At 49.3% G+C, this 21,170-nt stretch overlaps 8 protein-coding genes across 8 annotated transcripts, besides 1 other annotated feature; 4 read left to right on the plus strand and 4 right to left on the minus strand.

Annotated features, from left to right (window-relative positions):
* Positions 1-328: 328 nt before the first annotated feature.
* On the minus strand, positions 329-2,280 carry UA08_01006 (hypothetical protein; the record flags this gene model as incomplete). The annotated part of the gene is made up of 2 exons (XM_020259746.1): positions 329-727; positions 790-2,280. The coding sequence occupies 2 exons, from the start codon at positions 2,278-2,280 to the stop codon at positions 329-331; spliced, it is 1,890 nt and encodes a 629-aa protein (XP_020124305.1).
* A 1,900-nt stretch (positions 2,281-4,180) lies between these two features.
* Positions 4,181-6,138, plus strand: UA08_01007 (hypothetical protein; the record flags this gene model as incomplete). The annotated part of the gene is made up of 4 exons (XM_020259747.1): positions 4,181-4,454; positions 4,512-4,678; positions 4,737-6,010; positions 6,066-6,138. The coding sequence occupies 4 exons, from the start codon at positions 4,181-4,183 to the stop codon at positions 6,136-6,138; spliced, it is 1,788 nt and encodes a 595-aa protein (XP_020124306.1).
* A 1,077-nt stretch (positions 6,139-7,215) lies between these two features.
* On the plus strand, positions 7,216-7,703 carry UA08_01008 (hypothetical protein; the record flags this gene model as incomplete). The annotated part of the gene is made up of 2 exons (XM_020259748.1): positions 7,216-7,330; positions 7,408-7,703. The coding sequence occupies 2 exons, from the start codon at positions 7,216-7,218 to the stop codon at positions 7,701-7,703; spliced, it is 411 nt and encodes a 136-aa protein (XP_020124313.1).
* Positions 7,704-7,783: 80 nt separating this feature from the next.
* On the minus strand, positions 7,784-9,571 carry UA08_01009 (hypothetical protein; the record flags this gene model as incomplete). The annotated part of the gene is made up of 7 exons (XM_020259749.1): positions 7,784-7,791; positions 7,883-8,478; positions 8,529-8,621; positions 8,684-8,767; positions 8,829-9,182; positions 9,245-9,446; positions 9,502-9,571. 7 exons carry the CDS (start codon positions 9,569-9,571, stop codon positions 7,784-7,786), a joined length of 1,407 nt encoding a protein of 468 aa, XP_020124314.1.
* A 948-nt stretch (positions 9,572-10,519) lies between these two features.
* Positions 10,520-11,641, plus strand: UA08_01010 (hypothetical protein; the record flags this gene model as incomplete). The annotated part of the gene is made up of 3 exons (XM_020259751.1): positions 10,520-10,694; positions 10,785-11,437; positions 11,636-11,641. 3 exons carry the CDS (start codon positions 10,520-10,522, stop codon positions 11,639-11,641), a joined length of 834 nt encoding a protein of 277 aa, XP_020123739.1.
* Positions 11,452-11,596: a repeat region (Identified by RepeatMasker using a combination of RepBase library and repeat library created with RepeatScout).
* A 3,379-nt stretch (positions 11,642-15,020) lies between the features above and the next one.
* UA08_01011 (hypothetical protein) lies at positions 15,021-17,043 on the plus strand (the record flags this gene model as incomplete). The annotated part of the gene is made up of 3 exons (XM_020259752.1): positions 15,021-15,311; positions 15,422-15,682; positions 15,739-17,043. 3 exons carry the CDS (start codon positions 15,021-15,023, stop codon positions 17,041-17,043), a joined length of 1,857 nt encoding a protein of 618 aa, XP_020123738.1.
* Positions 17,044-17,378: 335 nt separating this feature from the next.
* UA08_01012 (hypothetical protein) lies at positions 17,379-18,950 on the minus strand (the record flags this gene model as incomplete). Its single annotated transcript, XM_020259753.1, has 3 exons — positions 17,379-17,977; positions 18,041-18,492; positions 18,604-18,950. 3 exons carry the CDS (start codon positions 18,948-18,950, stop codon positions 17,379-17,381), a joined length of 1,398 nt encoding a protein of 465 aa, XP_020123741.1.
* Positions 18,951-19,552: 602 nt separating this feature from the next.
* On the minus strand, positions 19,553-20,782 carry UA08_01013 (hypothetical protein; the record flags this gene model as incomplete). Its single annotated transcript, XM_020259754.1, has 1 exon — positions 19,553-20,782. One exon carries the CDS (start codon positions 20,780-20,782, stop codon positions 19,553-19,555), a length of 1,230 nt encoding a protein of 409 aa, XP_020123740.1.
* Positions 20,783-21,170: the final 388 nt, after the last annotated feature.

Raw genomic sequence — 21,170 nt, forward strand, 5'->3', positions numbered from 1 at the left:
GCCATGACCAATGGTAAAATCGGGCTTTATCGTCAAGCGTCCCGACAAACTGAACCAGGAGTATATGTAACAGGACCGGGTAAGAAGAGCGGTTTTACGGGTGGGAGATATTGCAAACAACATGATAATGTAAATGCTAGCCAAACACGCCAGAATCTCTGAACAGTTCCAAATAGAAAAGAAAAAGTATCGCCATTCATCAGACACAGGAAACCTCTCGCACCTGCTTTTCTCTCACGACTAGCGTATACATACGTCCCAAATATGGCGAGCAAGAGAAACATTATCGCCAGTAGCGAAACCTAGCAAATATGTAGAGTGAAGGTCATCACACCGTTGGGGGGATTGTCGTTGGCCCATTCTCGAGAAGTGGACTCCCACCAACAGCATCCAGTGCTACCGCATGCAACGCTGGTTTTTGATGAGACCCCTTGGTGGCATGCTGGAGACGTTCTAATGCACCAGAAACCCAGGCAGCCACCTCGCTGTCTGCGGTTTCATTGGGCGAAGGCTGGGGCGACGGTTGCGCGGACTGGTCGTATGATAGGCTTTGCGTGTCCTCGTTGACCGTGGGCGGCTCCATTAATGGGGAGAGCCAAGGATGTCGAAGTAGTTGCGCATAGCTGGGACGATTGTTAGGGTTCTTGTCTAAACAAGCACGAACAAATGCGTGGGCATTGTCTGAAAAGTCGTCAGGCATGGTTGGTGGTTCACCGTGCACAATCTCCTGCGTCAATGAAAAAGTAGTCAGTAAGCCGAAATATATATAGTAATAGGTGCTGGCCTTACATGTAATTGACTGAAAATGTTGGTGTATGTCTCGGGCGGATATGGATATCTTCCCTTTGCACACTCAATCACCGACAGTCCCAGGCTCCAAACGTCGCTTTGCACGCTGTATGTCCCACCAGTAGCTCCGGAAGACTGCATGCCTCCACCAGCTATGCGCTCCGGTGCCATGTAGCTTTGGCATCCGATGTTGGTCTTGGCAATACTCGCGACGAGATTTCCGCTCACACCAAAATCGCAGATTTTAATCTGTCCCCTACTGTTGGCCAGTATATTGGTTGGTTTCACATCACGATGGATGATGTTGTGATCATCCTTCAAACTCTTCAAACCCATTATAGTAGATAGTGCCACTTTTCGCAAAACGTCTTCGGGAATGCCGCCTTCGTATAATTGATCCACCGATCCTCCATCCATATACTCTACACACATATAGACTGCGCCTTCCTGGAAGAAGGCACCATAGAAGTCAATGATAAAAGGCGATATGCATCTATGGAGAATATCCAGCTCCATTATGATTTGCGTTAATTTCTTCTCATCCAACTCCAGTCGTATTTCCTTCATAGCCATGACAGCTCCTGTGAGATTATCCTGAGGTTTCGAATCGGGCGATATGGGATCTTCTGGTCGACTCACAATACCAGACAGACCGAGTCCTGGTTTGCGTAGATGAGGCCGGCTATGTCGCACTTTGTACACTGTGCCGTAGTTGCCTTTTCCAAGCTCATCCAGCCGATCCACTTCGTCCAAAGATATATTGAAGGTCTGTCCAGATGAAAATTCTATGCCGTTTCCATGAATAATAGCCTTGTTCTTGAACTTGAGTGTGCCGGCCTTGGTATCGAGGAACTCTGAGTATTTGCTAAAGACAGAGTCAGTCGGCGCATCACCGTCCTGAACGGCTTTGTTTCCTCCAGGAGGAGAGAGTCCAGTGGGCGGCGGGCCAGTGGCATCGGAGAGCTTCAAGCCAGGCTTCATTCGTTTGGCAGCCAATCCACCTGGCTTCGGGCTTGTTGACGGAATACTGGGGGAAGATGACCAGTTTGGCGCTTGTGGTCGTCCCCCATGGGGTGACCGCCCTGCCAGCCCTCCATTGATAGTACCGGGCGGCACAGCATGCGGGGAGCCATTCGCTGGGCTTTTAATGCCCGCAGAAGCGGGTGTTCCTGGCGTTGAAGGTATACCGCCTGTTGAAGCAGCGTGCACGAGACCAGGAGGAGCCCCTTGTCTCGATAAAGAGAATGCTTTCATGCGAGCCATAATATCCTGATTCAACCCTCCCGACTGTCCACCCAAGGAGGCCATCGGGCGTGGTGGCGGTACTCCACCTCGTCGAGCAGCATTAAGTTGGCCGAGAGGGGTCGAAGACTCGGTCATTGTTCCCTTGGAGCCCGGTCGATTCGAAGGCACTGGCGTTCCTGGTGATCTTGGAGCGGTGGGAGAGACCGGTCTATCCTCGACTACTGGCATCTCTTGATTATCGTCCATAGTGAGAATAAACGCCGCTAAACGGAGGAGTTCAACGTCTTATCAAGCGGCCGAATCCTCGGTGCCTCGCGGCAGCCAAGAGAAGCGTCAGCGGGGTGGTTGCCAATCACAAGGAGTCACAAAATGCAATTTCTTCCGTCGCGTACACGTCGCAAGATAAATCTATCAAGGAACGGGAATGTGATGGAAGTGAATGCTGCTGCTGCTGCTCGTGCGAGAAAGGAAAGGGAAAAAAAAGGCCGAATTCGAAATCGTCGGAAGCGGGGTTTCACTCGATGTACTAGAAATGATACATACAAGCTGGCGCTGGATAATCCTGGCGCGCCAGGGAGGAATACCAAGGCAACGCGCGGGGTAAACGAGGAGAGCGCTGCAGAAATGTAGATAACCAGCAAAGGCAAACCAGTCGTATTGTCAACGCCGCGAGAGAATAACGAATGCGAAGCGAGAGCAGGCGCGGGCAGTTGATGAAACGAAACGACCACGCCGCAAAGAAAGAAGACAACGTTGAAAAGCACAACAGAGACGAAGCGATAGAGAGAGAGAGAGAGAGAGAGAGAGAGAGAGAGAGAATGGCCGTCGGGAAGGAGGAGGAGGAGGAGGAGGGAGGCAATGCAGGGCAAGAGGAAGTCGCGGGGGGGCAACGTGCCGACCGGAGGAAGGAGCAGCGCCGTCTGGGGATTGGAGAAGGCGCAAAATGTCTGCGCGGGAGCCACCTGCCAACGTTCCGTGGTCAAGTGTCGTTTTATCGTTTTATCCGCGGATACGTATTCCACGCTGCGCAAATTCGGCTTATATGCTTATATGCCCTCTGTATGCAGAGAGAATGGTAGCGGATGGGAGAAGTTCGGGGCAGAGAATCATTTGATGCTAAATTGGCGGGGGGAGGGGGCCCCTTGGGACCTTGGGACGACCTCGTCTTTCCTTATCAGATACGAGCTCGCGTCCCTTGCTCAAGCCTAAAAAAAGTCAAACGCTCTCAAGCACGACATGACGTGGAAGATGTTCAACAGCAACACGATACCATGCGGGAACTGGTTTTGAATTTTGCCAATATGGGAGAATCAAGGATCGCGAAATTTAATGTGCTACAAGGGAGCTGTAATACATTTGCTATAGCTACCGTGGTGGCCTATGAATTGGGGCGTTCTCGGTCGAACCCATTTCCGCTTCCTCGCGGTTGGGCTTTCTGACTTCCTGTGTCTTCATATACTCATGATGATCCTCCGCCACAGGCAGGATCATCATGACTTCCTCGTCCGCACCGATTACGTGGACTCGTCAGTCACTCCAGTGAAGTCATGAAGATATGGAAGCATCATGCACAATGACCACAGGAGGGCGGAAGGGATGGAGCTGTGATTGGCCGCGCCAGCTCCACTGCGCGCTTCCTTCATTCGCCTCTGCAGAGTTAGGTTGCATGTTATCCACTGTAAGAAGCATTTCGGAGGATAACTGCATGTCGAACTTCAAATTGTGCGCACAAAGTATGGCGGTGCTGATTCGCGGGCACGCCACCCCGCCTACCAGACGGCGGCGTATTTTGATGCTAGGAGTATATAAAAAAAAGCACATGTAGATCGGTGACGTTATGTAGTGAGCTTATCGAGTTAACAAACCAACTACGCGGTGTACGCATCGTATGACAGGTGCCTGAGGCACACGAAGAGCCGGCCCGTGATTGGCTGCCACGAAGCTTATCGTGGGCGCCAGCTCGGGCCAATCAGCGGCGGCAATGGCACGATCACGTCAGCGATACCTAAAATCGCAGGCAGAAACCAAACCGGCGGCTTTGCCTCATCTCTCTCTTCGTGCATGATCTATAGTCTCATCATCTATCTATCCAACAACTATCAACTCTGCTGGCCTGAGGACCGTCGCTATCCGGTCGACTGCGGGCATGGCCATCTTCACGTCGCCCACGTCCTTTCGCGCCGCCATCGAACCTCGTTATCTATCCAGTGATGGCGCCCCCCAGCTCGTCACCGGTGCTGCCGCCGCGCACACCAGCCATCCGAGCTTCTCGCATCTCGTCTTGCTCGTCTTCGAGGCCGTGCTCGAGGTCATCTGCGTCAGTCTGCCGGGATACATCGCCGCCAGACACGGCATGTTTGATGCCGACGCCCAGAAGCTCGTCGCAAACCTGAATGTGACTCTCTTCACCCCATGTTTGGGTACGCATCTGTTTTGACGGCACGCAGCCTTCATTCCCTTTTAACATACGTGTGTAGTCTTTACCAAGTTGGCGTCCCAGCTAACCGCCGAGAAATTCACCGACCTCGCCATTATTCCTGCTATCTTCGTCGTGATGACTGCAGTATCCTATCTATGTTCCTCTGCTATTTCGCGGGTATTCCGCTTCAAGAAGCGGCAATCCAACTTTGTAACCGCCATGGCAGTATGTTTTTCCGTTTCTGGCTGATTTTTGGGAGGGGGTTCATTCTAACGATAATCAGGTTTTCGGCAACTCGAACTCGTTGCCTATTTCCCTCGTCGTTTCCTTATCCCAAACCCTGAGCGGCCTGCACTGGGATCGCGTTCCAAATGACAATGATGACGAAGTCGCTGCGCGCGGAATTCTGTACTTGCTCATCTTTCAGCAACTGGGTCAACTCGTCCGATGGAGTTGGGGATATCATGTCTTACTGGCGCCCAAGGAGCGCTATCTTGAAGAGGCGGATATCCGCTCAATTGAGCATGGACAAGAGCATTACCTGGATAACCCCGAGCAGACGGATCCGGATGAACTCTTGATTCGCACGAGACTAGGGGAGCAGGAACATGATATAGTTCAGACGACGTCGAATTCGGTCAGTTTTGAATCTGGCACTCAGACCCCAATTACAGACCGCAATCTATCCTACACCAAACTGCCTCATCACAGCTCCGAACACTCGCCCCCGCAAAGAGACGTATTTGCCGATAGTGATGGTGATATCTCGGATGAAGACCGTTCGCTACCGGTCATTGGTCCACCTCCGAATGGACCATTCCTACCGCGGCAAAGTTCCACTGGCGACATCTTGACATTTCCGGATGTAGAGGTGCGTCGATCTCCGACGCCACCAGCTTCTGGGATCAAGGGACTCGTCTATCGATGGAATCGCTCGGCAAGCAAGTCATATGCTCGTGCAGTCAAATTCATGAACGCTAAGAGAAACCAAATCTTCAATTCGCTTCCTTCCTCAGTCCAAAAGTTCCTGACTGTATTTACTGCCTGGCTGGGTCGATTCCTCCGCGGAGCCTGGAGTTTCATGAACCCGCCGTTGTGGGCTATGCTTATCGCGATTGTCGTCGCGTCAATTCCGAGTTTGCAGCGCCTCTTCTTTGATGAGGGCACTTTTGTGCGCAACTCTATCACGCGGGCAATTGACCAGAATGGACAGGTCGCGGTGCCTTTGATTCTAGTGGTTCTTGGGGCCAATCTAGCTCGGAATACGCTTTCCAAGGAGTCCCTCGAGGACGAGACAGAAGATCCAAAAGAGGAGCGTAACCTGATTATAGCGTGTTTGATTGCTAGAATGCTACTCCCGACGTTGATCATGGCACCACTTCTGGCCTTGTTGGCTAAATATGCACCTATCAGTATACTCGACGACCCGATCTTTATTATTGTGTGCTTCCTGCTCACGGGGGCACCGTCCGCTCTCCAACTAGCGCAGATTTGCCAAATCAACAATGTTTTTATGGGTGCCATGTCCAAGCTTCTGTTCCAGAGCTATGTAGTCTGGTGAGTTTTGTGCAAGTGATTTGACTGGACTGATGTACTAATGATCTGCATGAAGGATCCTGCCATCGACCCTGATACTAGTCATGACTGCCCTTGAGGTTGTCGAATGGGCAACGGCCAAAAAGTGAAATCAGTGGTTCAATCTATTCGATTATGTATTTTTATTGTTATTCCTTTATTCGTTTTCTCTGACGATCTTTTTTCTTTTCCCTCGGCACGAAATTGGCGCTTTTTATCCCGTTTTAACATGATATCCAGGGCGTTGAAGGTTCTCGTCTTATTTCAAGAAGAGAGGCATGCGTGTTTCAGACATTGTACTTTATGCTATGGCTAGAGTAGATTTATCATTAAGATATGGGGTTGGGGGGTTGACAATCCATTTATTTACTCTTGCTGCTTCAAGCCTGTCCAAGACTAAAGCCTCAGCTCGATGCTCAGCCGGATGAATAGATGTCAGCACATTCAGCCCAGTGATACTACATCGATTTACACTCAGGATTGATTCAGCTCACTCAAATGCCTCACTGATGCCTAACTTCATTGCTGTCCATCTTGCGGAACCACACACTGCTACCTCTACGTCACCTCCTGGGCCATTCGTGATACACCAAAGTTCAGCTGGAGGTAACTTTTCTCTCTAGTGTAGTAGGAGTATAGTCGCCGACAAGCTGCCATGCAGGCATACTACGTAGGTACTTCCAGTCAGATGGCCTTTGACTCTAGTATACTTACACCTGAGAGGATGAGATGCTACCTTTTGAGCGTGCTTACCCCGGATTCCCTCTGAAGGAAAGCTTATGCTGTCCAACCTACCTCGGGGCTGAAGTCAGGTGACACAGCATTTCCTCTGCTGCCTTTTGGTTCCATCTTGCTTCTCTTCCATCACATGATTTCATTTCTTTGGAGCTCTCCATCTTCTCACTCAACCTCGCACGACGCCCTCTCCAGACTTAAAAGGAGCCATCTAACCCATCCGATATCTGTCTGTCTCTCAAGTACGTTCTTAACCAGCTTTGAAAATTAGATCCCATCATCATTGAAATCATCATCATCGAAATCATAAAAAATGCATTTCTCACCCACGTTTCTCACTGCGCTAACCATCCTCAGCTCCTGCGCTTTTGCAACTCTAGCCAACCCTACAACAGGCAACGACCAGCCAGACATAACAGACGGCACGCTTGCAAAATACCGCATTCACTGCAATGGCGGCAACCAGGCCAGATGCCTCCCAGGCGGATCAGCAAAGTGCCGCTGCGACTCCAAGGGAACCTTCCTCTGCGCCGACAAGACCTGCCGAAAGATGTGCGGATGCCAGCGGTGCGTCGTCCTATTCTGTAGACCTGTATATGTATATCTATATAAGGCTTCAACTGACGGAAAGGAGCATAAAACAGAATCGACTAACTCTGCAGACACCGATTTTCCTCTGTTGTACCGTCCAACCGTCCACGGCGACACAGATATTGACATAATCTGGCATAACCTCTATGCTGATTCTGACTTTTCCGTGTTTCGCAAGCGGTCGGAAGGCCCTATTGAGCGTATTCTGACTGATTTTGCGGGTGTCGTGCAGGCAGGCGTGTTTGAGGAGGTTGTTAGTTTGTCTGCATCCAAGTACATGTTTACTGTTACCGTGGTTTGCAGTAAACAGTGGGATGAGGTTTCAAAGTTTGTCATGTCTGTTCTGTAGCTGGGCTGGGCTTGGCTCGTTGGGATAGGGGGGGATGTTTGCTCTTTTTCTTTCTTCCTTCTTTCTTCGTTGATGTTGACCTACATAGCTTATGGGAATATGAATTTGCAGAATCTGCTTTTACTGTCTTGTCAAGCTTAGATAGTCCCATCTACATCTAAAAAGAACTAACTACTCACTCCACGCATATTTCCTAGCCGGATGATGCTCGCGCACCCGCGGCCCCTTGCCATCCATGAAATAATTCTCCCTCGCCGCACCGCCAGGCACTTCATAATCATCCCAAATAACGCCTCTCCTCCTCAACTCCGGAAACAAATACGTAATCATATCCCTAAACGTGCCCGGTGAAACCGTATACGAGAAATTAAACCCATCGACGCCCGCCACATCCACCCACTTCTCAAGCGCATCCGCAACCGTACTCGCCGACCCAATCGCTCGGGGATGCACGCCTCCCAAGGCCAGTTCCTGCAAAATCCGGCGTTTGGTCCACTTGAGCCCGTTGGAGTTGGGGATTGTCCTCGACCAGCTTTGGATGAGTGATTGAATGCCCGAGAGGGTCGTGAAGCTGAAGTCTTCGTCGTCCTCGTAGTGCGACAGATCAGCCCCTGTCCAGCCGCCGAAGAGAGTTGCTGTGCCCTCGAGATCGGCGTGATGGAGGTGTTGTTGGTATTTGGCCGCGGCTTTTTCGTCGGTTTCGTCGACGATGACCAGGAAACCTGCGATGAATTTGATGCTGTCGGGGGCGCGGCCTATGTCGATGAGTTGTTTTCTGGTGCGCGAGATTAGCGTGGACTATTTGAAGCTGATTAAGTGGCATACCTCATGTCGTCGACAATGACTTTTGTCTTCTCAGGCTCTAGGCCAGGGAGGAACATCACTTCGCTATGGCTGGCGGCAAACTTTTTCCCAGCCCTAGAAAGGGAGTCAACATCTTCATTGTCAGACACAAGAAGTTCAAAACAGATCAAACTAACGATGATGCACCAGCTTGGAAAAGAAGGGGAGTACGCTGTTTCGACGGCGGGAGCTGGTTTGCAGCAGTGCTCTTGAAGTACTTCCTAGAAAATAATGAGCATCTTTTGCCATGCATCTAGTAGATACAAAGAGGGAGAGAGAGACCCTTCATGTTCAATAGCTCGCACCTTTGCAGGATCACTATAAACGCCCATCTCCGGGTCCTTTAACACCGCTCCATCCTGCCATGTTCCCTCCCAGAGTTTATACGTCAGCTCTAGGTACTCGTCGGCGCGCACATATCGTTCGTCATGTGGGATCTGCTCGTCCAGTCCGTACGCCTTGGCTGCACTGTCCAGGAAAGAAGTGACAATATTCCACCCGATCCGACCTCGCGTGAGATGATCGAGCGTCGAGAACTTGCGGGCCAGAGCATACGGCGAGAACTCATACGTGGTAGAAGCCGTGACGCCGAAACTCAGTGATTTCGTGACGGATGCCATTGCCGATATCAGCAAGCTGTATACCTTTCTATCAGCTCTGAAAGCAGACTCTTTTTCAAATCTATACTTTCCACGTACAACGGATCGCCAATGGGAAACTGGGCGCCCGAAAGAAGCGCCGGATCACGATTCGCAGGCCCCTTGTACACATCGTAGACGCCGAGATGGTCGGCGAGAAACAGGCCGTGGAATTTGCCTTCTTCCAGCGTCTTGGCGAGGTCAATCCAGTAGTCGAGGTTGGTAAAGTCTCCGGCTTGGTCGTCGGGGTGTTTCCACAGTCCTGCTGCGATTAGAAAGGACTATGCAGACATACATACATACATAGAGTCTCATACCGGCCGACAAATGGCCTGGGGTGAACATGGCGAATGCATTGAGGATCCACGGTTTCTTATGCGGCGCCATGTTGATGCCGACGTTTAAACGCAGAATATGTTGGCTGAAGATGAACTACGGTCAAGGAATGAATGTATACGTACATATATATGTATATGTTATCTGGCGGGGCAGATGCACGCCTGAGGCACCCGCGGGTGTATGCTTGAATTGCGCCATTCCAGCTCCGTCTGCAGCCATCCAGACGGTTAGTGACTGGTTATTTAGATACTATAGCACAGTCTACTTTATCGACTTTCCGGAGAGCCCCAATGAGTGCTGCACAGAAGTAATCCCTTCCTTTCCAGCAGCATCCTCCCCTGAATGTACTGTGGACTGATACAACAGCGTAACGCCTGCCACAAGTCCCGGCTATCTCCGCGACTGCAGTCCAGCCCATGAAGAACTAGACGGGCCGTCAGTCATTCATTCAGTCAGTCAAAGACAGAACATACATACCGGCTTGTTGAAAATGTATGCGTTTCAATTCCTGCGGTGGGTACGGATGGGTGACGCTGTCCAGGTTTTGCCAACACCACACCACATACAACGTCTAAGGGGCAGAGGTTATCCGTGGGGGCTTGGGAATATGAAGGAGTGTGTATTGTATTGCGGCTGGCTCACAGATGTACAGTTCTGTACGAAACAGTATGGGACGGTCAGGGTAATGGTATGTCACGTGCCGGTAGGTACACTATGTATCCGTAATATAAATTGCGATTCAACATGACTCCCGATCCTATTGCATCCATCAACTGTTCTCACTTCACTCCCCCACATTGATTGGGGTTTCACCTTATTCTTCTCTCCTCCAAAGATTCTCTTGATCAACATTCCATACCTGAAGCAGCTGCTACAATGGCTGAAGTGCATGGCTCTTGTGATCCCGTCTTCAACTCTGTGCGTGACTTTTACAACAGAGGCTTGCCGAAGGCAATGAAGTAGGCGCTTCCCTTTGTATCAACATCGACAGAAGAAATGTCCTGGATCTTTGGGGTGGCTATGCAGATGCAAGCCAGACCGAACAAAATCCATGGGCCAAAGACACAATTACTGGAGTTTGGTCAACTACTGGCTCTCATCCTCGTGAACCGTGGCCTGTTGGATATAAATGAGAATGTGGCGACCTATTGGCCTGAATTTGCAGCGAATGGTAAAGAGAACATTAAGGTCTCACATATTCTTAGCCATTCCTCGGGAGTTATTACCGTTGAGAGGCAGCTTACTCCCTAGGAAATGCAAGATAGGGAGACATCAGCTTTGAAGCTTGCCGAGGAATTTCAAGATCTGGAGAAATCCACTGCGAGGCTTGCAGAGCAACCTCCTTGGTATGTCCCAGGGTCCCAGAGCGCATACACAGGTTCCATTTATGGCCATCTGGTAGGCGAACTTGTACGACGTATTACAGGAAAATTATTGAGCCAGTTCATTGCCGAAGAGATCACAACGCCTCTAGGGGCCGACTTCCAGATTGGTCTGCCTGAGGAGGAATGGCCCCGATGTGCTGATATTATTCCGTTCTCACTGGATAAAATGGTTCCTCTTACTGCTCTTGATCCTACTAGCATCCTGGGTCGGGTTCTTCAAGGATCTTTAGTGTATCCTACAATTCCTAATAAACCCGTCTTTAGGAAGTCCGAGAATGGAGCTATGGCTGGATTCTCAAATGCACGTGCCTTAGCACGTATTGGATCTTTGGTCTCACTCGAAAGCATAATTCCCCTTATTCCAGAAGAAGATGGCATTTGTTTCTGGTCAGGTTATGGAGGATCTATGGTGATTATGGATCGCCGCCGGCAGATGACCATAGCATATATCATGAATAAGCTAGAGTACCGGTTGAGCAGTAACTCAAACTTCGACGCGTATTTTCCTGAGATCTACAAGGGCTTCGACGTGAGAAAGGGAGAGGCTCTTATATTACATGGGAAGTGCTTAATTTTTATCAGAAAGAAAATATTATCTTATTCTTTCTATTGCCTCATACAAGCCCTTTTTGCAGCCACTTGATGTTGGTGTTTTTCATGCTTTTAAGCACTAGCAGAATGAGGCTATATTAGTAGCCTCATATACTGGTATTAGTAAATTTACCAGGGTTGAGATCCTTGCAGCGCTACGTTGGATTCGTGAAAAAACCTTCAAATTACAAACAACCCAGGATGGATTTCAACTTACTCGAATTGTGCCTTATGACCTAGCAATAACTCTTGAAAAGATGGCTGACTATGAGCTACTGGCATCACCGAGATCACTATCTATATTAAGTTCGGATTTTTCAAGTGGAACAACGCCTAGGACTGCATGAAAATTTGAAGCATTTGAATGCCAGATTCCCCAGGCATCAGATCTATCAAATTTACAAGAAAAGATTCAAAGATTAGCCAGGGGTGCAATCCAACAAGCTCATCACCGGAACGCGGGGCATAAAAGATAAGCAGCTTCAATGCAACCAATGTTCAAAATTTTACGCAAGCAATTAGCTACTAAAAAAGAGTGTTCGTTGCGTTGGTTAGAGTCTATGTTGGTGGGCTAGAGGATCAATTGACAGCTACTTGGCCCAGTAATCTGGCACCAAAACAGCCCCCACCTCTGATAGACTTTGCGGGTAGATCGTACACTAGTACTCGTGTTGGTATAATAAAACGTAAAGTGCTCTCTGTAAATGATACAAGATGAACTTGGTGGAGCCTAGCTTCAATATAATGGCTATGGTGCAACAAACTATGAGGCCAGGAAAACGACCGGGACCAATTTACTTTAAACAATGACGTGGTCATACCCCCTGCAAGCAGGGTCTCGCAAGCGGAGTCGTTATCGGTATTTGACCGGGCTGGCTTACTTACAACAGGGACTCGGAGACTATAGTGTATGGACGATCGCGGAATCAATTGATAAATTTGTTGGGTTATCATGGTCAACTGGTATATTGAAACCGATTCTCATGCAACAACTTCCTCCAAAAGAATCTTCTGTACATGCTCCAAGTAAGCCTGAACAACAGACTCCTCCTCAAAGGCTTCATTGAAGCTATAGTTCAGTCGCATCTGATTGCGAAATGTCCAGAAATGGAGTGCGCTATACCCCATCGTGACGTCGAAGCCCAACTTGAATTCATTGACAGTAACATGTCTACTGTTATCCGCAGAAGCATATGACGGAAATAAATGCCGCAACTGACAGACCATCTTGGGGCAACTAGTCTTCTGCCGGGATTGCAAGGAAATATACTCTGTACCCGTGTTTCCGATTCTGTAGGTGTTCATAAACCGGAACGGGGCTAAACCACATGTGCATGCATGTGGGCATTGATCCATTAGCTGAGGGAACAAAGAGAACTCTGGTTGCCTGTGAGTAGAGCATGTGACTATTGAATGAGGGGCTGACATGGGTGCTAAGAGATTATCAAGTTACTTAACAGAGCATCGAGTAGCTAGTTAAGTAGGGACCTTATGTACATATTGAAGAGGGGAACGCTCGTAGGCTAGCACAGCCAAAATGTGGGAGGAGCAGAGGGCATTGGGAGTATGAAGAAGAGTTTTGTGGATAGCCTGCAAATATACGGAAACGTTCTGTACGATACAGGCCGGGACGACACAGAGTAACGGTATGTCACGGACAGGTTTCCCCCATTCACTTGGGTAGGCTCAAGATCTGGACCCTCGACCCTGAAAATTGAGGCGAAAAGGGGATGGGACCGGGCGGTAACACAACACATCGCGCCTAATTGGATCACTAACCTTGCAGCTAATGTGGTATGTACCTCGTATGCGCAATCCTCTGTTGGTCCAAGCCTCATCTCGAGAAGGAACCGTCCCGAGACAGGAAAATTAAGATGTAGATGAATATCCGCCACTTTGAGGGCTAAGGTGTACATACGACAACGCCTTGAAAGAAAAGATAGTATGCCTGGATTTTAGCGCCGATGTAAGGTTACATCAATGCTGGCAACTCCACACTTCAGAACAAAAAATCCGGGGAAGAAATGTAATAAGTGCGAGACTAATGCTAAAAAGAAGCACTAAATTCCAAGTTTGGCCCAAACTTCCTTAGGGGGTACGCTTATTGGTCATGTGATAAAGATAATTAATAATGTCCAAGTTTACTCGGAAGTTATATGAGAAAACAGACATGCGAAATATAAAGTACAAAATCAAGTATACGAAGAAATATTTCCTAATTAGGAAACTACCTTTTACCGACCAATTACTTATTTAGGAAGTAGCAATATTAATATAGATCTCTGTGGGGCGTGCTAATGACAACAGCTAGTCCTAATCTAATGCTAGCGCGGCTAACCTGTAGTTGCGGACCCCAAATACTCTATAACATACCCCGTGGTACCCTGCCCACATGTGCAGGTGAAATACAATTAATATAAAGGATCCACGCTGCAAGCACGCCTTCTAGTCTCACAGTTGGCGTCCAAATTTAGGAATCAGCTAATGTACTCCGTAGTACCAGTAATGAGGTGCCCCTCCGTAGCTTTATCATCAGCATACGCCCACATCCACGAGGATATCACAGCCGACGCCGTCAACCCAGTTCCTACACTGCGGTTGGCAACCATGAACCTGGCGGAATCGCATTCGTCGATTAGGTAATTAGACATGGTTTGATACAAGGTATATGTTCATATCAGCTTACATTTCCGTGTGGTCTGGCTTTTCGTTCAAAAATCGCTCTGAAAGCGGTGGACCAGCACCATACCAATGCCAAACGCCAACCCGACACCGACGACATGTTGGTGATGTAGACTGATGTTTCTCGATCGTTGGAAGATAGTGACGGAGTAATACGCCTGATGTCTGTCTACTTATGTACGTTTTTCATCTAACTAAATTACGGGCCGACAATCACAATTGCCTAGCGACGCGTAGCAGGTCTTGTTCAATCTTCTTATTCAAGATGACTAGTCGGTCCGTCCAACTGGTGAATCCACAATCTACGAATGCAGTGCAGCCCAACGTATCAAATGGACATCTAGCAAGTCGATAAGAAGCAGACCGTGAACTGACACCACACGGCTCCACAATATGCTCATTGCACGTTATCGCGACAACGCAGGAATCCCCTGGACTGAGGAACAAAACTTGCCTAATATTAGTCAGTGGTAACTTGTCGTTGAAATCAGACAAGTCATGTGACCGCCAATTACCCTAACTGTACGTAAGTAGAGAACCCGCTGTATTTCAACGACGGTATTGAATTATGCAGTACCATACACGGTCAATACATAATGCCATCACTATCAGCGCTGTCCATACCTCGTTTCGATCCACTGAGGGGCTCTGGTTATCATGTTAGCCGTAATAACGTGATTTCTCGCGTTCAATCTGGCAAGTTGTTTGTTCTATAAGTAGTTTTACTTGTATGCCGATTTGAATAATTCGCGCCAGTGGAAGTGCTTCGTTTTTTTCTTCTTGATCATCCATCACTTTCTACAAGAGAGACATATTTTGGTATAGTAGAGGATACAACCATGAGTGTCGTGCAAGAAGGTTCCGTCACAGACGTGGCCGTCGACAAAGGCATAAAAACAACATTGAAGACAAGCGTCACCCCGCTACCCCCATCTCCAAAACTCGATGACACAAAAGACAAAGTCGAGCTCAAGCCCCAGTTCCAGATTGAAGAGCACCCCGTTGATAAAGTCCGCAACATCAAAGTGGGCATCATCGGCGCAGGTCTATCAGGAGTCACAGCGACTTCTCTGTTACGCGCAAAGTTACCCGGCATAGATTTGACGGTGTACGATAAAAATAGCGACATTGTGAGTTCGCCAATGATCATCTGCCCTCTTTTCTTTTTCTTTTCTTTTCTTTTCTTTTCTTTTTTTTTTTGGTTTTTAGGTGTTCTGGTGGCTCATGATTTAGAATACAGGGCGGAACGTGGTTTGAGAATACCTATCCTGGTGTGCGCTGTGATATCCCTGCACACGTATATCAATCCGGCTTTGAGCCGAATACCCAGTGGAGCGAAGAGTTTGCACAGGGACATGAGATCCGCGAGTACTGGCAACGCGTGGCCAGGAAACATGGCGTCTACACGCATTTGAAGCCCAGGCAAAAAGTTCTCAGAGCAGATTGGATCAATGAGGAGACGAAATGGAAACTCACGATTCAAGATTTGAATAACGACCAGGTAGGAAGACGAGTCACTCTTAGTAATACAGTGCTAAATGTGCAAAACCAAAAAAGGTGTACGAGGAAAAACTAGACTTTGTCATCACCGCCTTTGGACATTTCAATGCATGGCGACTTCCGGATTACGAGGGACTGGAATCGTTCAAAGGGCCACTCTTTCACTCCTCAAACTGGGATCACAGCGTCGATCTCAAAGACAAGCGAATTGCCCTCATTGGCAACGGCGCCTCCGGTCTGCAGGTGCTACCGTCTATCCAGCCATTAGGTAGCCATATCGATCATTACGCGCGCAACCGCACTTGGGTGGTGGACTCGTTCAACGCATCTGGTGTCCGCAGACTGGAACCAAATCTCTTCAGCGACGAGGAGAAGGAGTCCTTCAAAAATCCCGAGAAATACCTCCACTACCGCAAGAAAGTCGAGGCAGACTACTTCCGTCGATTCGGTGTTATTTTCAAAGACCACCCGCTCAACAAAGAACTCCGAGCCAAATGGACAGAGCTCATGCTTCGCAGAGCCGACCCCAGCTTAGCAGACAAAATCATCCCGGACTTCCCGCCGAATTGCCGCCGTCCCACGCCTGGACCGGGGTATTTGGAGGCCCTGTCCAAGCCAAATGTGTCATACATTCAGGACCGGATTCAGAAATTCACCGAAAGGGGCATTGTGACTGTGGATGGAACGGAGCGCGAGGCCGATGTGGTTATTTGCTCTACCGGTGCAGAGGTCAGCATGGCGCCTCACTTCCCCATCGTTGCCAACGGCGTCGACTTGCAAGGAGCATGGAAGCCCGGCGGCTCGTATGGCTACCCTCACACTTACCTTGGACTTGCAGCTCCGGGATTCCCCAACATAGCATGGATTCTAGGACCAACGTCTACGGGATTCAGTGGCACGGTCCCTAACGCAGTCGAGAACCAGGTGACATACATCGCAAAAATGATTAGGAAATTACGCAGCCAGGGCATTGCCACTATCACGCCCTCGTTTGCTGCAGCGAGGGACTATAATGAATATGCCGCGCAGTTCTATCCGCGCACCGTCTGGACAGGGAATGACGATTCGTCGGAAACCAACAAGAACTGCTCTTCGTGGTACAATGGCGGTATTCATGGAGGCCGTGTTGTTGCTCTGTTTCCCGCTAGCGCTGCTGCTGTGAACTACATTTTGAGGGATCCGCGATGGGAGGATTTTGAGTATACGTACACGAATAAGAGCGGGAATAGGTTCGGGTGGTTTGGGAATGGGTGGAGGAGCAGGGAGGCGTCGGGCGATGACAGTGTCGACTTGACGCCGCACCTGAAATCGTCAGAGGCGGTGGATTTGAGGTCTTATGGCGAGGGCTGGTGGGATGTATAGGATGGACGGCATTTCTGGACTGTTGTAGTCCTTCATAGCTACTCGTTTAAGTCTAGCCATCTAGGTATTCTCATAATGATGAGAGGAACTTTGAGGTATCAAAATTGTAAATCAGATGTCTGAGCGAGAGCAGATTATTAATTACCATACATGCGTGACAAGCAAAATTACATACAGCCATACAATGCATGACAAATACTCAACGCAAGACGCTCGTGCAATGGCGTGACCAAGTCTAGTAATTGTCGGACATCTCACCGAGCTTTCTTTCTCAAGCAGAGGGTGCATCAAACGAAGCGGTTTATTCAAACAACACCACTAGCTACATACCTGATCTATGATTCAACGGCTTCTATCGAGTACTGGCTAGTGTACTGCCTGGTCTTATTCAAATCAACCACAATCCTCTTGCCACCCACGGCACCGCTCCTCAATATGTCTAATGCATCGTTGATACCCCCGAGGCCCCCGTCATTTCTGATGACTTCTGGTGGTATCAAAGCTTCAGTCTCCAACAAATTCTCCAACCACGCGACCAAGCCCTCACCAATCTCAGGCGAGGAGTGGAAGATCTTTATGGGCACAGCGTGATAAATGATCCCGGCATTCTTCTCCTTCGGCACACCAGTGAGTCCCAAGAGATGCGAGTGTGAATGCGAATGCGGTCCATCGCTTTCCCCACTGGGCGAGGCTAGGGCTTGTTCAAGGATAGTTGCTGTCTCGCGTCCAACAATGTCGATGCCGAACCGTAGACGGCCATTAGTCACGCCTCTTATGATTTCGACAGCGCGATTGGTGTCGTGTCGGTCAACCAGTATGTTCGCGCCGGCAGCATGAAGCCTGGAGCCATGCCGTGCAATATCTGCAATGCAGATGACTTTGAGTCCGCAAAGCTTTGCGAGCTGTAGCGCAATGTATCCTGTGGTTGTGGATGCTGTACGGCCATAGATATATGTCAATACTGTAAACAGCTTGGTTTGGGGACCTTGATACGCACCTCCCCATATTGCAACCCAGTCCCCCTTTTGCGGTCTCTCGGTATCTGCTGCGGACACAGGAAGACATTCATCCCGAATATCCTCTGGGATATCGTGCGGATTCAAGTTCTTCAAAATCTGCCTCAGATTTGGCCCAGGCACATTTTGCGCCAGCCCAAAGTCCAAGCCAAATGAAATCCCCAACGCCAGCGCAGCAGCCACATAGGCCACGCCTATAGAAGCCCCGCTGTGTACGGAGGTAGTGGGCGGAATCCTAGCAGCATTGTAATGCGTGGCAACGGCATATTCCTGAAATGCAGCTTTGCGAATGTCTCGGTAATCGGTGGATGGGACAAGGACAAGATCACCGACTCGGAGACGGGAAGATGACGAGGAGGAGGATTTGATGACGGTGCCAGCCAGATCGCGACCGAAAACCCAGGGTAGGTCGGGAATGCCGAAATTAAACGCTCTGTGTTTGAATGGTTAGTTTGGCTTCCCTCGTACGGTGTTTTCATAAACATTCAACAGGCTGATGTGAACTTTTCCGGGTGTGAACGGGGTGAACGGGATGAATACATACGGTGCTTTCCAGTCGATTGGATTCAATCCAATAGCAGAAACCTCAATAAGGACCTCGTCGTCATGGAGTATTGACGGCACCGCATGATCTGTCACAAGCGTATATTTCTCTTTGATAGCATGTAATAGCAGAGCGTTTTGTGTTGTGGCAAACTTATTGGCGACGGACACACGAGGCGAAGTTTGGTCCACCTGGGAAGTTCCGGCGCGGACTTCACTTATACTGATTTGTTCTTCTGAGAATGGCTGGAAACTGCTGATGTTATTCAAAAGCGGCGCATCTCGTGCGTCCACGTCATGTTTGTGGCTGATCGACTGCGTTGATATCCATGTAGTTGTCGTTGCCATTTTGAACGTAGCGTTGGGATTTAGACGATGACAGCTGATACTTGAGTTCCTAGTCAGTCAGCAGAGTTCGTCCAAACCAATCCAAAAGTAATGGAAAATAGCTGGGATTGCCTCCACCGCAGGAAGCGAGATGTCGTGATTGTCGAGATAAGCCATGTTTCTCCTCATCTCCCTGGGTGATTGGTAATACCGGGTTGGACTGATTGCGTGCAGCGAACGAGGGGAAGAAGTTCCCTCGTGTTTCTTGTGCTTGGGCCAATTGCAGTCGAACTTGCAAACTGCCGGGGAGGAATGGCGTGATATAGTACAACAATTTCCTCTTTCGGCGGGATCGCTGGCCGTACTGTAATGTCATGTATTGACCGGACGTTACGATACGATATACGTATTCTCCATACAGACTATGTATCACTATTAAAGCCGATATCACCATATTCAAGGATGGTTTCTCGAACAGCAGTCATCTACGGCATCGGCGATAGGTTAACGACGGCCTCATCTATGGTTCACTAATATTCAGCATGGCTTATTTGGCAAAACTCTGGGATTTATATGCAGCAAAGCGGTCTTTATCTGATCTTCCGACTGAATGTAATATAAATCTAGTGAACCTGCTTCAACCCCCTCTGGGCAGCCATACCGTACTTATAAAACAACCACTTCTTCCCCGTAGAATGCCCAAACCCAATGCGCTCATGTGAAAAGCTGAAAACAGGCTCGAAGCGAGATATACTGACCCGGTCATAGGACGCAGTCGCAGCATCCATGGAAGTATTGCTACAGATCTGCTCCGCCAAGTCCCAGCCATCCTTCAGCGCTAGATTTGCACCGACAAACTCAAAGGGGCTGAGGATATGGTTAGCATCGCCAATAAACATGACGCCCTTTAAGCTAGCATCATGTTGGAAAGCGAATTTCTCCTTGGCGGGTCGGATGAACGCGGTATCTGGCATTGTTGCTTCGACGACTGTTTTGAAGGGTTCTTGGAACATGGAAGCCGTCTCGAGGGCTTCTTTTTTCAAGTCTTCGAACTCTGCTACGGTGAAGTCGGTTTTGGGTTCTCTTTCTGGTCCGACGGTGCTGACTGCCCAGGCAACCGTTTCCTTGTCAAAAGGGTTGTAGATGCAGCAGACTCCCTCGCCGGAAGACATTTGGAGGCCGTAGTCCTTGTCAATAGGCTTGGGCACTCCGCCCGGAAGACGCGAGATGCCACCAATCTGGGATGCGCCGGCATATTCGGTCTTCATGTCGTTGGGGCGGAAGCAAGCTCGCATAGTGCTATTTGCGCCATCCGCGGCAACGAGCAGATCGCAGTCCTGTGTTGCGCCGTCCGAGATGGTGACTCGGATCTCTCCACTGGGAAGCCTTTCGGCCGATGTGCAGGCCGACCCCCAGTTCAGCGTTGTTCTAGTCGTCGTCTCGGCCTTTTCCACCAGAATCCGCTTGAGGTCCGCGCGTGTGACGCGCATAGTGGCTGCGGGCAGGCTGCCATAAGCGGTGGGATTGATGGACGAGAGCCACTTCCAGTTGTCGGCCCAGACGCGAATGTCGCCGCCATTGAGTGACGCATGCTTGCGGACCTCATTTAGTAATCCGAGTTGCTGAATAGCGATTAATCCGTCGTTCCGGCTGGCTCCATTGATGTTCAGCATGTAGGGATCTTTTCCGATAGACTTGTCCCGGTCATCTCGCTCGTACAAGATGACTTTGGGGCGCTCGAGGGAGGTGTCCCATAGCTGCTCGAGAGCAAGTATAAACGAAAGCGCCGCGAAACTGCCGCCGGCGACGATGATGCGCTTACCGGCGAGAAACTGGCCTGCAGGTGCTGTCATTTTGACTATATTCTTACACCTCCTTTATAGAGAAATGCGGCTAGGAGTTGAATATAACATTTTTAGACATATATGCTATCACCCAATCTTTTGGCAGTCTGGTCGGAGGGTCGGAGTGTCGAGCGCGGAGGATCGCGATAATCCGCTTACGACCGTCCAAAGCCCCATATCAACCAGAACTAGCTTTTTCAGAACTCGATTGGGATTCACTAAGAGCTGTGCATGCTGTAGTTGCTCGTAATCTATTCTCCGTGGTCTCATACCTAGGTACTCGGGGTTTTTGCATTTACCCGGTCGGGCCAGGCAACTAAGAGATTTTTTCAATCTTCTGACATCTGACAGCCATTAGTATAAATTTGCTTTGAATATGCATTGACTCCGTATATAA

The sequence above is a fragment of the Talaromyces atroroseus genome (assembly GCF_001907595.1).
Source record: "Talaromyces atroroseus strain IBT 11181 chromosome Unknown scaffold_0, whole genome shotgun sequence".
In the NCBI taxonomy this organism is placed as follows: Eukaryota; Fungi; Ascomycota; class Eurotiomycetes; order Eurotiales; family Trichocomaceae; genus Talaromyces; species Talaromyces atroroseus.